The 16,899-nt window shown below is 36.0% G+C and overlaps 1 protein-coding gene across 1 annotated transcript; it reads right to left on the bottom strand.

Moving 5' to 3' along the window:
• Nucleotides 1-2,893: 2,893 nt before the first annotated feature.
• LOC136200568 (uncharacterized oxidoreductase At4g09670-like) lies at nt 2,894-7,189 on the bottom strand. The gene is made up of 2 exons (XM_065990941.1): nt 6,641-7,189; nt 2,894-3,710 (listed from the first exon to the last, which is right to left on the bottom strand). Exons 1-2 carry the CDS (start codon nt 7,100-7,102, stop codon nt 3,090-3,092), a joined length of 1,083 nt encoding a protein of 360 aa, XP_065847013.1. The 5' UTR covers nt 7,103-7,189; the 3' UTR covers nt 2,894-3,089.
• Nucleotides 7,190-16,899: the final 9,710 nt, after the last annotated feature.

The following is a 16,899-nucleotide window of genomic DNA, read 5'->3' on the forward strand; positions in this document are numbered from 1 at the left end:
TGGTTTGTTTTTACCAAAAAAAAAGGAGCGTGGTTACGCCGTTACCCGAAAAACGGAAAATCGGTTAACGGCGTTAAAAATGCTGACGTGGCGAAGGGTAAATTTGGAAAAACGATTTTTTTTTATTTTTTTTATTTTTCTTTTTTCTTTCTTCTTCTTCTTCTTCTTCTTCTTCTCCTCCTCCTCCTCCTCCTCCTCTCTCTCTCTCTTCTCTTTTTCTTCCTCTCTCTCTTTCCTTCTTCTTTTTTTTGTTTCTTTTTGTTTCGATTTCAGATTTCCAAAATCGGAAATCGGAAAATTCCAGATTTCTGGAAATTCCCAGATTTCCGATTCTGGTTATTTTACTAGTTTCAGCCATGTGGCAGTTCAAACTTAATTAGTTTCAATTTTCATCGATTAACATCTACAACTCGCACTAACGCTTGTATACCGAGAACTACACCCGAACCGAACTGTGTATCCTTTTCCCTCCAGTATCCTAACCACGCCTCGTAGTGCTTCAAACACGACCTTATTGCCAATCTTTCTGTTGCAATAATTGGAAAGCCCAAGATCTGATGAAACAATCTAAGTTTGTGTTGAAATTACAATTTTATTCTCACAGATCTGATTCGTGAAGACTGTTAAAGGTCAAAGGTTTTAGATCCTCGATTATCCTCTTTCATTTGTTTTGCTCTCCTAATAATAACCAATATATGCCATTATGGTTCGTTTACAATGATTCTGAGGTAGACGACATTATGTCTAAATCTCGAATCATTTATGTGCAAATCTCAATTTTTTAACCACATTAGCAAAGATCACATACCTGAAGAAGTAGCTCATGTTTCTGGAAATTCCAGATTTCCAGAATCGAAAATCTGGAAATTTTCAGATTCCTGGAAATTTTCAGGAATCTGGGAAATTTCCAGATTTTCGATTTTGGAACCGATTTTAAAAAAACGAAGAAGAAGAAGAAGAAGAAGAAGAAGAAGAAAATTAAAAAAATTAAAAAAATTCGGAATTTCCAATTTTACCCCTCATTTTTAACACTGTTAACTGATTTTCCGTTTTTCAGGTAACGGCGTAAACACGCTCCTTTTTTTTGGTAAAAACAAACCACATGGGTTTATTTGGAAATCGGTGAAACCACAGGGGTTTTTTTTGGAATTTACCCTAATTAAAATTTACATTTTGCATTTTCATGTTTTTTTTTATTTTTCTAGTTTTTACCGTCACATTTTTTTTGTTTTTCGCGTTTTTAAAATAAATAAAAAATTGCACTTAAGGGTAAAATTCTCTTTTGAACTACAAAAAAAAAAAAGCTATTCCATCTTATTTCTTTCCACGGAATAGTTATTTATAAAGAATGCTTATTTTATTCTCTCCTATTCTATTCCTTAATAATATTATTCTATTCTGCGAAACCTTTCGAAACTGAAGAGGTCAACTGAATTTAGTGAACAAATTTAAGAAATCAATAAAAATATATATAAAAAAATCACAAATGATTAGATGGAAAATTTATATTTGATTTGATAGAAAATAGCTATGTCAAAAAAATTGAAGAGAAGTTATAATTTTAGAAATCACCATGAGAAGCGACTAGACTTTCAAGATGATTTTAAGAATCATCATGAGAATTTGCTCGAGTTATTTATACAATTTAATCTAGCATTTTTAAGGCTATCAATAAGTTGGGGATGGGGAATCCCCGTTTGGGATCCCTATGGGACGGGGATGGTTATAAGTGTCTCATCCCCCGTCCCCGAATGTTTCCGATGGGGATCCGCAATAGATCCCCGACTAAATACCCGAATATAGAAAAAAAAACTAAAAAATATATATATTATTAATTTATTTTGGACTTGTTTTTATATATGTCTAGCAGTTTATGATTTTATATGTCCCTGGACTAGTAGTTTATGACTTTAAAAAAAAGTATATACTACAAAGTGATGTTTGACAAGAAAAAAGTAAAACAATTTAAAACTTAAACGGGGATGGAGATTTCCCACGGAACGGGAATGGTAGCCAAATTTTCTCCATTTGTAATTCGGGGGCGGAAACGGGAAATCCCCAATAGACCAGTGGTTGGGATGGTTAATGCAATCCCCGTCCCGCCTCGCCCCATTTACGACCCTAAACATTTCTGATCAAAATAGTTATCATAATTCCATTTTTTTAATTTAAGGCTATTGGGTTGTGAGAATGTAGTATAAGAAGCAATTTTCAAAATAGTCACCATAATTCCATTTTTTTAATTTAAGGCTATTGGCTTGTGAGAATGTAGTATTAGAAGCAATTTTGATTGTGTTTCCTCTTAGTTATTATATGATGTTTGATATTATAGAATCAAAGTTTCAAAATGATATATTACGAACAGCAACAGAGCAACCAAAAAGAGATTGACCCGAAAGAGTGCCATAGTGAGAAAATACCTCTAGCATAGAACAGATGTGTGGGGAACTGACTGAATCGGGAATACTTCATAGGAACTAACCTGCCATTCATCACTAAAGAATTATGCAGACGATCAAGGGTAATCTTTAGCAATCCCACATAAGATCTGGAAGGAGGATCCCCGTAATCTTTAGCAATCCCAAATAAGATTGGGAAGGAGGATCCCCCTAACGGACCCCTAATGAACAGGAGAAGTAGTCTCTAGTGCTTAACAGAGATACGTGCCGAGGAGAGTAGGTTGAGGATCCAATCCCGAAATTGCAGGGAGAAACCGAAAGCCTAGAGTTAAATATTTGATCTTTTTAAAATAAATTACTTTTAAGGTAATTGAATACTTTTAAATGGTTGGTTGAAGAATTATAATTATCAAGTAGTGTAAATGTGTTAAAAACTATTTCATCAGGTGATTTTTTGGATTATGAAAAAGAAAAGAGGCTACATTAGCAAGCTGTTGAACTTGAAAGTGGATAGTTTTATTTATGGATTACCACATCAAATACAAACTGAAGGGTTGTTCCAACGCCAGATCTAAAGATGCTCAAGAATTATATCTAAACAAACCCTGCCACACTCCAAACAAAGCAAATTAACCTCACAAAAGCATTAAACAAAGCAAATTAACCTCACAAAAGCATTAAGCATCTCAATCAATTCACTATCTTAACAGGCTCGAAACCTTTCTCAATTGATTCCTTCACCGCATCGAGTAATAATTGCGTCTTCCTACTGCGAATCGGCCAACTCTGGTCAGGTTTTGCTCCATTCACCTTAATGCTTGCAACTAACCGAGCAAATTCTCTCACCATACAAGCTTCCTGCGGAATTTCTGAGGCAACAATATGCTGGCTTGGCGAGTGAGTCCAACCCGTCACGAGCTCATTGAACCAAGATTTTGAAGAAGCAGTGAAAGAGGATTCCTTCTCATTGAAAGGAATAACGAAATCATCAAGATGCAGAGTTCCATTGGTTCCAATGGCAGTGATGTACATTGTCAAATGTGTTAAGAAAGAGCAATGGATTGTTGCTATTTTACCGTCATCCCAATGCAATGAAGCACCGCAGGCCAAAATCACCCCTGCTTCATTAAAAATTGGGCCGTGCAAGGCGATGACTGTGTTTGGCAATTCATAGTCAGTAGCCCACAGGATTGCCCGAGTGGCATACCATCCAGCATCACCAAGGGCACCGAGACCATCCAGATCTGGCTTCACGCGAATGTCGTTCTTCAGAAAGTTCTCGTCACCAGCAAACGTGAAGCAGCTATGTATCTGCGTATACCGAAATGATATTATAGAACAAGCAATCTGGAAAAGGACATTCTTCATCTCCCCATACCAAAAGCCACCATACATAAATGCTGATGCAAATACATAGATAGAGCTTCAAGAAATTACAGGCACCAGATGAGAAAAGCATGTATGCATCACTTTAGCATCAAACATAACAAAGATAAGAAGTGTTACTAGTCTCATCGTGCCATACCAAAAGCCTAGATACACAACTTTTAGGTCCAGATTACACAAAAATGAACATATAAAACCACTCATAATCTAAACAACAAACAACCGCACATGAAACTTTAGGATCACAGCACATAAAACCACATATATGATGGTTGTGTAAATATAAAACATGTAGGCTTGACCACAGTTCATACATTGCCAATTCGGTTCATGAAAAAATGGAACCTGAGATGATACGTCAAAGGGACAGTTCAGGTTATGGTTTATGAACCATTAGTTTATGGTCCTATTTTGGTGTTTACCATTCCTACTAACCCTTAGTAAAAAGTTAATTATTTTAACAAGATTTATTATTCTATTTAGAGGATTCTACTCAGTTAAAGTTTTTACAACAAACTAAAATGAAAATCAGTCTTACTTCTTTTACTGATTTTAGTGAAAAAACAAAATAATTAATTTTCTCAGATACTTCACAGCCTTTTAGTTTTCAAACGCAAGGTTCTTTTTTTCTTTTTTTTTTTTTTGCAAGTAAACTCCAAAAAATGAGTTCCTATCTTCATAGGATTAGAGAGGAGGAACCAAACTCTGTACTACAGTTACTTTTATTTTATCTTACAGTGCTCTTATTCAATTATTACCTTAGCATGCTCACCCAAAAGTAGTTCTAATTAGTTCACTTTAAGCTTAACTAATTTAAAAAAGAAATGGTCAACTCGTTGAGCATGATGAACATAAAATAATTTACTAAGCAAATAAATTATGTGTTCAATATAAAACATGTAAATCTTTTTATGATATTAAAAAACATACTGATTCATTTTTAACTTAAAAATTCAATTTATATAAAACTATATTGTTAGTTCTATAAATTCAATAATATTGTTTGATCTTAAATTAAATAATCAATTGAATTTTCAATATCATAAAACTTATCTTTAAAAAATCTCATTTAAATAAAGTTTTGAAACAAATAATAAATTTTAAAATTTATATTATTATTTTTTATTTAATTATTTTTCAAATATAAACGACAGTTCGGAATCAGAACTGTCAGACCTTATTCCTTAAAATATGAAACCTGAACGGAAATGCCTTGACATGATTCCAGTACAGTTCGGATTCCACTTTTGACTAGGGCTGGTTCAGAACCAGAACTCGGCCAACCCTAGAAGCATGGAGCCAATCCTTTAGCAAACACATTTCATACGAATAGGAATGAGCCTACACAAATCATATCATGTGCATAGCATATACGTCCCAAATCCTACCTAAAATTGGACCCTTTCAGCACTTACTAATCAGGAAAAAATGTTATTCATGCCTAGAACTCATCCTGTATTGCATACAGACTACAGAGAGCTTATATAATAATCCACATGCAGTTCAATTTTGCTTATGCAATAATTTCATGAAAACTATGAATCTTTTTTTATCTGAGTTTTAAATCTACAGTAGCATATATATGTTGGGCACACATCAAAATACAGTGAACAGAGAATTAAGATTAGTGATAGGGAATTTCCAACATAAATAAGTAAATAATGAGAGCGTGAGATTGAACTTTGTGACAAAGACTGGAGATGCATTTTCCCATTAATTGGTAATCATAAACTTGAACAATACATGAGGATAGTAACAAATGTCATGGATGTATATGGCAGGTAATAATTCATGAACTATATTTGACAATCTATCACTTGAAGTAGAAACATTTGAATCGGGAGAATTTATAGAAAAAGGATTACATCATCCCATATCTTTGTTTGGATGCAAATAAATTCTTCTACTTGAAATAAATATATGATGAATTAAAGATAAAACAGAATATGAAGTTCACATTTTTCCTAAATTGTTAACGTCTTTTCACACTAATGTAATGCCTTGTCCAAATCAAATACTTGCAAAGAAAAAGACAGGAGTCACGATGAATCAAGACTCTTCTGATTTTTCTAACCAAACGATATATTTAGTAAATTGTGAAACCAAAGTAGCTTATCTTTCTAAACCAGTAAATCAGCATGATCAAGACAAAGATACCACTTCAAAACAGAGTTTAAAGGGGGGGAACCTGAATTTGACATTAAAAACAAAGATGTGTGTTTTTCCAAGAAAGGTTTTGGCTCACTATTTCAAGTTCTCAACACTAAAAATGAAATGGAGCAAACAGACATTTAAGCTACCTACCAAATTATAAGTACGAAGGAAATGAAATGAAATGAATTTCTCTCTCTCTCTCTCTCTCTCTCTCTCTCTCTTTCTTCTTTATTCATTAATATCTATGCAGCCTACAACAACAACAAAACCTTAGTCCCAAAATGATTCGGTTCGGCTAACATGAACACTTCTACGAAACTGTGAAATCAAGTGGTGAAATAAACAAAACAATAGATGACTCAATGGTTATACATGGCCTGGAAGAAATTTGGTTATGTTGCTTCTCAATAAGCAATAACAACACGCAGGAAACAGAGATCACTTCTAAAATTTCAAGCAAAAAGAACAAATATAAGCTCACTCTCAATCTGAAATTCAGCAAAAATATGTTATGAATTCCAAAACTTACAGCAAAATCATGGAGAGTTCACCATAAGATGTTTTGCCTGAGTTAATTTTTCACTTAATTTACAAGACATTTTTAACCCCCAATTCAGAGGCACAACAAACAAACATTTAGGCTTCATCATCCAAGGGAAAACAACAAAATGAAATCGTTAGAAGAAAAAAAGAAAACGAACCGTTCTGATCTCTCCAAAACGCTCCTTATCAGTCAACAACTCCTTCATCTTCTCCGTTCTGGGATTATGCATCCACATGGTTCCATCCATAAGCTGTACTCCATTAGCCTCGCAAACTTCCACAATCTTATCAAATTCACCCACATTAAGAGCCACGGGTTTCTCCAATAAGATATGCTTCTTTTTCTGGGCAGCCAAGCAGGCCCATTTCACATGAAGACTAGTAGGTAGAGGGACGTAAACGACGTCTATTTCTGGATCATCCAGGAGCGACTCATAGGAACCATGGATCTTAGCATCAGAAGGGAAGTTATTGTCTTTAGCAAACGCCGCCGCTTTTTCCACCGAACGACTGGCCACGGCGGCTAGATGGGCGTTAGGGGCGAGGATAATCGCCCGAGATACCTTCCGGGCAATCTCTGCACAGCCGATTATGCCAAAGTGGATAATAGCTTCCGCCATTTGTTGTTTGGTGGATTGATAGTTAGCAGGTGTGGGAGTGGGAGTGGGAGTGGGAGTGAAGAGAGTCTGTATGATTCTGGTTGCGCCAAATTATAGTTATTTATATTATCTTCTAATTTCAGCCGTCCCTTCTCTAGAAGATAGATACACATGTTGAATGTGTTTCGGATTGAGAGAGAGAGAGCCGAAATACTTAGAGAGGGAGATGATCGAATGATTTCCCTTAATTAGGGTTCGTATTAATCTCGTGTATTTATATTACAGACATATAAATCTATAGTAATTAGGTTTCTGCTAAACCCTAATTAGTTGTATAGTTTAGATACAACTCTAAGACCTAATTCTAGATAGACTAGAATCTTATCTCTGCACACTTAATAGACTTGTGAATAGACTACAATTCTATTTAGTGAGCAGATAATTATCTGTAGAGATAATACTGATATTATCTCTAACACCCCCCTTCAAGCCGATGCCGTGGAGAAACCAACAGTCTAGAGCGTAGCTGCGTGAAGCGTAGACTAGGTAGCGGCTTGGTTAACACGTCTGCTACTTGGTCATCAGTAGGAATGAATCTGACATTGAGAAAGTCATTTGTAACTTGTTCTCGTACAAAGTGATAATCCAGCTCAATGTGTTTTGTACGAGCATGAAATACAGGATTTGAAGTGAGATAAATGGCACCTACATTGTCACACCATAGTTGAACGGGGGGCGGGATGTGAAATCCCAGATCTTTCAGCAATGACTTTAGCCAGAGTAATTCCGCTGCTGCATTTGCAACTGCTTTGTACTCACTTTCAGTGGACGATCTTGCAATGGTGGGTTGCTTTCTTGTTTGCCACGACACAATGCTATTCCCAATGTAGACACAGAACGCTCCCGTTGATCGTCTGTCATCCGGACATCCTCCCCAATCACTATCCGAGTAGCAATGCATATGCGAAATATGTTTGGGTGACATAAGTATGCCATATTCAAGAGTTCCTTGAAGGTACCGGAGCACCCGCTTTACACTCTTCCAGTGTTCATCCGTGGGACAGTGAAGAAACTGACAGAGCTTGTTGACTGCGAATGCAATGTCAGGGCGAGTGAGAAGAAGGTATTGAAGAGCTCCCACAATGCTCCGATATTCATCTCCTGATGCAAGCGGAGTGCCAAGGCTTTTTGATAATGTAGGAGTGGTGCTCATGGGTGTCGTGATTGGTTTGGCGTCAGCCATGTTGACACGATCAAGAATGTCAGCTGCATATTTTGCTTGACACAAGTGAATTCCATCTTTTGAATACTGAATCTCAATACCCAAGAAATATTCCGCACGTCCCAGATTGCGAATGGGAAATTCAGTTTCAATGGAAGAGATTACACGGACAATGTGAGCTGGCGAATTACCTGTGATAAGGATATCATCCACATAACATAAGATGTATGTTTGAATTTGTCCATTTGTGTGAACAAAGAGGGAGTTGTCAGCCAATGACATTTTGAATCCAAGAGAGACAAGGAAGTTTCGTAGACGAGTGAACCATTCTCGCGGAGCCTGTTTTAGCCCATATAAGCTCTTCTGCAGCAAGCACACATGATCAGCTTGATCCGGATCACGAAACCCTTGCGGTTGTTCCATATAGATTGTTTCAGTGAGATTTCCGTGAAGAAACGCATTCGACACATCAAGCTGATTAATGAACCACCGTTTGGACGCAGCAATGGCCAAAACTGTGCGTATGGTGGTTGCTTTTACCACCGGACTGAACGTTTCTTTGTAATCAATGCCCGATTGTTGAGTGAATCCTCTTGCCACTAGTCGCGCTTTGTATCTGTCAATGGATCCATCCGACTTTCTCTTTGTGCGGAAGAGCCAGCGAGATGTAATGATATGTCTTCCTTGGGGCCGTGGGACCAATTTCCAAGTGCCGTTGTCAAGAAGTGCTTTTATTTATTCGGACATAGCTTGTCTCCATTCAGGTAATTTGTTCGCTTTGCTAAAACACGTAGGATCGATCACTCCATTTTCATGTGTTGCTAGTAGTGCCGCGAATTTACCGCGAGAGTGCAGCGTTGTTTGCCGAAGTTGCATTGTGTGACGTCGTGCAGCGTCGGATTCAATGTTTGCAGACGATGCTTGCGATGATGGCGTTTGCACAGGCACCATTGGGGCAGTTGCGATGTTCTCTTGGTCGATGAGTTGTGAATTTTCTGCTCTTGGAGCCGCGCACTGCTCTTGTGCCGTATCATGACAATTTTCGGCTGTCGAAACGCCAGACGGCGAGGCATGTCGGATGGTGCTGGTTGGATCAGCCCGCGAGACCCCCATCACATCGTCGCGGTGATGTGTTGCCGCACTGATAGTTGCCTGACTGTCTGATGCGGTAGCGCCGTTGTTTTCAGCTTGCGGTTCCAATGCCGCATACTGCTGATCTTCAAAAGACAAATTGGCAACGGACGGAGCCAGATTTGTATGGTCATTCTGGACAATAGAGTTTGTGTGGCCAACCATGGGTTCCACAGGAATATGCGAGGGTAATGAATGAGGGACAGAGCTAGTGGATCGAGGAATACCTGGATACGGTCCGAGGAGTGAAGGTAGTTCTAGTGTTGTTGCTTCCAACCCTGCGCTAGTAGAGAGAGGCGGATTGACCGATTGAGCTGCCGGGAAGACCCCTTCATCATGCTTGACAAATTTACAGATGTAAATTCTTCCTGTGGATATTTCTAAACATAACTCGCCCGAGTGATTGGATGACGGTCCAAGATAAACACAGAGTTTGGAACGAAAATCAAATTTGTTTTTGTTATAGGGTCGTAGAAGTGGATAAATGCCACTACCAAATATTCGAAGGAACGAGTAAGCAGGTTGCTTGCGAAACAACATAAAGAAAGGAGAGCGATTCTTAAGTGTTTTGGTAGGAAGAATATTGATCATGCGTACACTATGAACCATGGCATAATTCCAGAATTTAAGGGGTAAGTTAGCATTGGCTAACATGGTGAGACATGTGTCTACTACATGTCGAATTTTTCGTTCAGCGATGCCATTTTGAGCATGTGTGTGAGGACATGCAATCTTGTGTACAATTCCATGTTCATGGAGAAACGGCTGGAGTTTTTGAAACTCACCCCCAAAATCTGAGTAGAAGTTTTTAACTTTGGCATCATACTGATTTCTAATCATTGCAAGAAAGTTTTGAAATATTTGAGCTACTTCACTTTTATTTTTAAGACAAAATAACCAACTAAAGCGAGTAAATTCATCAATGATAATCAAAAAATAACGATGTCCATTAAAGGAGAGAATAGGGGCAGGGCCCCAAACATCCAAATGTAAATTTTCAAATCGAAAAGTACTAGAACGAACAATTGAAGGTAAAGAAGTTTGAGATAATTTTCCTAAAGGACAAAAGGAGCAATTATTGGTAGGTGCAGAAGAAGATAAATTATTGTCTTTCAGAATTCTACTGACTGTCTGATTCTGACAATGACCAAGCCGTGCATGCCACCGCTCGAAGGAAACCTTCTCTCCGACTAGCGCCTCTTTCAAGTTGGGTGGAAGCACATAGAGCCCATCCTTACTCGGACCGCGCAACAGGATTGCCCCAGTAGTTTGATCCTTCACAAGAAAATGGTTAGGCCAAAATTCAAAGAAACATGCATTATCACGAGTGAATTTCTGAATCGACAATAATGATTTAGTAAGCTTGGGTACCAATAAAATATCAGAGATTTTAAGATGTTTGATATGAGATTGACCAAGATGAGAAATTTGCAAACCTTGCCCATTTCCAAATTGAACCGTATCATTGCCCGGGTAAGGGTGCATTTGTTGTAGTTGACTTGGCTGAGCCGTCATGTGATTGGTGGCGCCCGTGTCCGGATACCAGGGTTGCGGCGGCCCACTGAATGGGTCTACAGGGTTGTGCCATGCCATATAAGCCTGAACATTGGGTTGCGATTGACGTGTTGCAAATCCTTTTGGCCTCTTGCATTTATCCGCCCAATGATCAAGATCACCACAGTTAAAACATTTGCCGCTTCTCCTCTTTTTCGTTTTGGATTTTGCATTCGTGGAAGAGGAGACAGATGACACATTTGCTTCATGCGAACTCAATTGTGATGCCGGAAGTGTGAAAGCAGATTTTTTTGTGGAGTTAATCATCCCTTCAACGGTTTTCAACTTGCTCAACAATTGATAGTAATCAATATGGATCCCCTTCTGAGTCACTAAATTCTGAATGCATGATTTGAAAGGATCCCCAACATTCTTGTAAAGTAATGACGGTAGAAGATGCATGGGATATGGATTGCCAGATGCAGCCAGATCATCAAGTATAGCTTTAAGTTTTTGCATATATTCACCAATTGGTAACTCATTTTGTTCAAATTCATGTAACTGAATGCTTAATTGGAACTGTTTATCATCAGTAATGACGCCATACGCGTTTTCAAGTGCAACCTAGATGTCATGTGAATAATGAAAGCAAGTAATAATTTCATAAACTTCCTCTGTAATTGAATGTAATAGCAGGGACATCACATCATTTTCTAATTCATCCCACACAGTGTAGGCTGGATTGAGTATAACATCATTGTTGTTTGACAGAAAACCTCCCCTAGATAGAAATTTGGGTGGTGGTGGTGTATTGCTTGTGATGTGGTCAAAATAGTGATGATGTTTGAGGGTAGACACAATGGCCATCCTCCATGCTTTATAATTATTTGGTGTTAGTTTTATGTGAGTCTGTGTATGCATGGATTGAGGACGGGGTTGATTAACAGACTCACTGCTCGGTGTGGAATAGGTTTGGTAATTGGAGGTACCAATGTGATTTGAGGGGCGGGTTAGAGGTGGATGCACATAGAATTGATCATTAGATTGAGTGCAAAAGGTAGAGGGCAATTGAGAACTATGATAGGACGGGGGAGGTCCAAAGCCAGGCCTTGTAACGGGTTGCGAAAAATTACCTGGAGGATGAAACAATGGTGGAGATGGCTGATGTACAGTAACCCGCGGTATCTGTTCTTGCTGCCGCGGCCGAGGAAAACTTCCTCCATCATGATTTTCGAACAGGTACGTGGAGGTAACTGTCGACATTGGTGCGGCGGTGAACGGAGAGTCGAACCTCCAGCCAGACGACGGCTGAAGCGACGACGCAGACGCCGTATCCACGGTGTATTCCGTGGCAAAGCTTCAGTTAGAGTTCGACCGAGCTGCTGCTGTAACTGGTGGCGGAGTAACGAAGCTCGCGGCTTCTCCTGTTTCCGCAATTGACATGATCGCGGCCGGGGATACCACCGTATGCTGATTATTTGCCGATAGTGGTTCTGAATCGGACAGAAAAATCGACGACATCGGTTGAGACAGTGATGTCGATTGATTAAGGGAATTAAACGGGATTGATGCGGAAGCCGAGCCAGGCGGAGTGGAACCGTTTTCTGCTCTGATACCATGTTGAATGTGTTTCGGATTGAGAGAGAGAGAGAGAGCCGAAATACTTAGAGAGAGAGATGATTGAATGATTTCCCTTAATTAGGGTTCGTATTAATCTCGTGTATTTATATTACAGACATATAAAACTATAGTAATTAGGTTTCTGCTAAACCCTAATTAGTTGTATAGTTTAGATACAACTCTAAGACCTAATTCTAGATAGACTAGAATCTTATCTCTGCATACTTAATAGACTTGTGAATAGACTACAATTCTATTTAGTGAGCAGATAATTATCTGTAGAGATAATACTGATATTATCTCTAACAACACATACATATAATAATATGAAAGTGATTTTCTTTTCTTTTTCTAGTCAAATAGATAGATAGATTCAATGAAATGAAACTTTTTATGATTATACTGTATATAGTTTATTGCACGTTATTCTTTTTTAAAAAATTTATTTAAAAAAATACCGTTTTTATATTTTTCATTTTTATTATATCATTTTGTGTTTTCATGGGTTGTTTCTTTGTTTGTTATTTGGGTATTTTTAATGCTTTATTTCGTTCTTGATTTCTATCATTTTCATTCGCTTTCTATTTGATTTATTAGTTTTGTTATATGTTAAAGGTTATGCTTACTTTGTTTTTTTACAAAGTAAACCTTACTTTATGTGTTTTTAATTTTTCAATATTCGTTCTTCATTTTTCTTTGTATCATCAATGTAGGGTTTTACAATAGTTAAAGGTGGTAAGAAAATAAATTTTTAGTTTTCTTTTAATAAAGTAGAAATTTCTATTCCTTTTAGTTCTGAAGATTCTAAAGGTAAATCTTTATTACAAATGAGCGATTTTAATATTCATAAATCTCTTAGTAGTTTTAGTAAGAGAAAAATGATTTTAAAGTGTGAGGTATCTGTTAAGAAGTAGAAAAAAGAATTGGCGAAGAAGTTACATGCTGATAAGAAATAAGATTTTTTTCGAAAAATAATATGGTAAATTTATTGAGTATGTTGTGAAGAGTGATAAAAAATAGGGTAAATTTCAAAAACAACCTCTGTGGTTTGATGTTGTTCAAAAAAAACCATTGTGGTTTGTTATTACAAAAAAAAAGACTGTGGTTTACGCCGTTACCCGAAAAACGGAAAAGGGCTTAACACCGTTAAAATGCTGACGTGGCACAGGGGTAGAGTTGGAAAAAAAAAATTTATTTTTTTTTAATTTTTCTTTTTTCTTTCTTCTTCTTCTTCTTCTTCTTCTTCTTCTTCTTCCCTCTCTCTCTCTCTCTCTCTTCTCTTCTTCTTCCTCTTCCTCCTCTCCTCTTCTTCTTCTATTTTTTTTTTAATTTCTAAAATCCAGATGTTACGTCTGAAATTCAGACGTTGAACGTCTGGATTTCAGACGTTGAACGTCTGAAATCCAGACGTTGAACATCTGGTTCAGACGTTCAACGTCTGAAACCCAAACGTTCTTAAGAACGTCTGGATTTCAGACGTCCAGAATTCTAGAAAATTTCCAGAATTCTGGAATTTTCCAGAAATTTGTAAAAGTATTTGAGCGAGAGAATCGTGAACTTTGAGACATTGGTGATGCAGGACATGAATCATAATCTTCATCCGTTGATGAATATCCTTCACTTGATACATCAGAATCCACAGAAAGCTCATGAATGAATTTGTTGAACGAAGACGCCCCATTTTCCGATTTGAGAGGAGATTCTTTGGCCACAGCGAGTACGGTGTCAACGAACCGCTGCATGATCTGCCTTCAGATATTTTTTTCCAGATTTAAAATTATCACCTGAAATCTAACTCCGCCAAATCCAAATCTCAGATAAAAAAAATCGAAAATTGGATAAGGAGGAGAGAATATAAAGAAGCTGAATTGAAAAATCAGAAATGATAAAGGTTCCGATTTGAGAGGAGATTCCAGAATTCTGGAAATTTTCCAGAAATTCTGGAAAATTCCAGAATTCTAGAATATTCCAGAATTCTAGAAATTTTCCAGAATTCTGGAATTTAAAAAAAAAGAAAAAAAAGAAGAAAAAAAGAAGAAGAGAATAGAGGGAGAGGAAGAAGAAAAAAGAAGAAGAAGAGAAGAAGAAGAAGAAGAAGAAGGATGAGGAGGAGAAGAAGAAGAAGAAGAAGAAGAAGGAGAAGAAGAAGAAGAAGAAGAAGAAGAAGAAGAAGAAGAAGAAGAAGAAAGAAAAAAGAAAAAGAAAGAAAAAAAATTAAAAAAAAAAATTTCCAACTCTACCCTTTGCCACGTCAGCATTTTTAACAGTGTTAAGCCCTTTTCCGTTTTTCGGGTAACGGCGTAAACCACGGTCTTTTTTTTTTGTAATAACAAACCACAAGGGTTTTTTTTAACAACATCAAACCACAGGGGTTGTTTTTGGAATTTACCCTAAAAGATATTGGTAGAAAGATATATGAGAAAAAGCGAATGAAGAAGTTGGCAAATAAATCAACAAAAAAGTTTGTGAAGAAGTTTTTTTTTATAAATATCAAGGGAAGGAATTTGCTGATTCAGGTATGTTAATTTTTGGTTTTGTTCTATTTTGAATTTATTCAATTTTATAAGTTATTTGTATATATTATTATTATTATTTTATTTTGTTGCTATTTTCTTGAATTTCCGTAAGATTAGGAAGAGTTGGAATGGTTAGATTCAATGAAGTTGAATGAAAGTTAATGCAATTCAAAAGATAAAATTGAAAGAAATTTGATTAAATAGAAAGAAATAAAATGAAAGCAAATGAAATTTAATACAATATAGTGCAATTTTGATTAAATTGTTTTGAATTGGTTTAAATTTTGATGAAATTGTGTAAAATATGTTGAATTTGATTAAATTTTGATTAAATTCGTTTGGAAATAATATGTATTAACATTTAATGTTTTTGCCCTATATTTTGGTTTTTTTTATTTGTTTTATTGTTTTTTTTTTTGTTTATATATGATGCAATTTTTATTGGGAATCGAACATGTACATAACTTAAAAAATTTATATTTCATAATCCCATGAATCACGTTATATTTGTTAGATGATAAAACCAATTAATTAAATGAGAAATATATTCATGTTTACCTCTTGAAGCGATCAACTATTGTTACGGAGCGATCTACCAGAGATTGTAATAATGTTCTAATCAAATCATTTGAAACGACTATCAGTGTTGTAATCAACTTTTACAAACACCCAACCGTAGATCCAGGACACATCGAAGAGCGGAGAAGAGAAAAAAGAGCTTGCAAAACCTGCTATGGAATTGAGGTTCTTAGAGATAGCTTTTTATCAAAAATTAAAAGAACATAAAACTCTCTAAATCACTAGTGTTGGCCGAATTTTTCAATTCATGAAAAGGAGAGATTGTAGCTTCCTTTTATAACAAGTACCTTCTTCAATTCCCTTTTATAACTCTTAACATAAATGCAATTAGAAGAGAGTTAGGTGTTGTTTGATAAAACTGAAAAATTAAATGCTGAAAAAATAAGTACTGAATTTTAAGTGCTGAATATTATAAGTGCTGAAAGTATTAAATGATATAAATTTTATAAAAATATTAGTTGATAATGTTTAACTTAAAATATTAAGTTAAATATTTTGACTTATCAAAATAAGTGATTTTTAACTTAATTAACTAATTTAAGTGATGGAGAAACAACCGTTATCAAATGCACTTAAATTAAATAAGTGTTTAATATTTTAATTTAAGCAATTAAGTGCTTTATCAAACAAGGTCTTAATGTCTAACTGAATTTTTCCTTGTAACTTCTAACCTTAAAAGGCTCTTAACTGATTAGGAGTACTTTTCCAATTCAAAATAGAAGATTATATTAAATCAAATAAAAGATATTCTCAGTAATTAATTCCAAATAAATAAATTCTACACTTACACCAAAATATAAGATGATATACTAATTTATTTTATTGAAAAATTCAAAGATAAAATCAAATTATTATCTTTTAAGTCAATAATACATCTCTTTAATATATATTTATATTTTGGTTTAATGTTCCCCCAACCCCCTTAACTTGTCTAAATTGGTCATTTTACCCTCTCAACTCATCGAATATCTTATTTACCCCTTTAACTCCATAAAAGTGGCACTTCTCACCCCCTTAACTTGTCCATTTACCCCTCAACTCATAGAATGTCCTATTTACTCCCTTAACTCCATAAAAATGATATTTCTCACCACTTATAATCCATTATTGAGGCCTAAATTGATACCATTTTTTAAACGTTAAACCTACATTGGTGCTATTTTGTACGTTGAACCTAAATTGATACTTCACCAAAAACTATAGGCCTATTTTGATACATTATCCATACATATAGTGTCTTTAACTTGTTTATATTA

Source organism: Euphorbia lathyris, chromosome 7 (genome assembly GCF_963576675.1).
Source record: "Euphorbia lathyris chromosome 7, ddEupLath1.1, whole genome shotgun sequence".
In the NCBI taxonomy this organism is placed as follows: Eukaryota; Viridiplantae; Streptophyta; class Magnoliopsida; order Malpighiales; family Euphorbiaceae; genus Euphorbia; species Euphorbia lathyris.

Coding starts and splice junctions, on each gene's coding strand:
- LOC136200568 (XM_065990941.1), bottom strand. CDS start 7,102: ATGGCGGAAGCTATTATCCACTTTGGCATAATCGGCTGTGCAGAGATT. Junction 3,711..6,640: donor GTTTTGGAGAGATCAGAACG/GTTCGTTTTCTT, acceptor CGGTATACGCAG/ATACATAGCTGCTTCACGTT.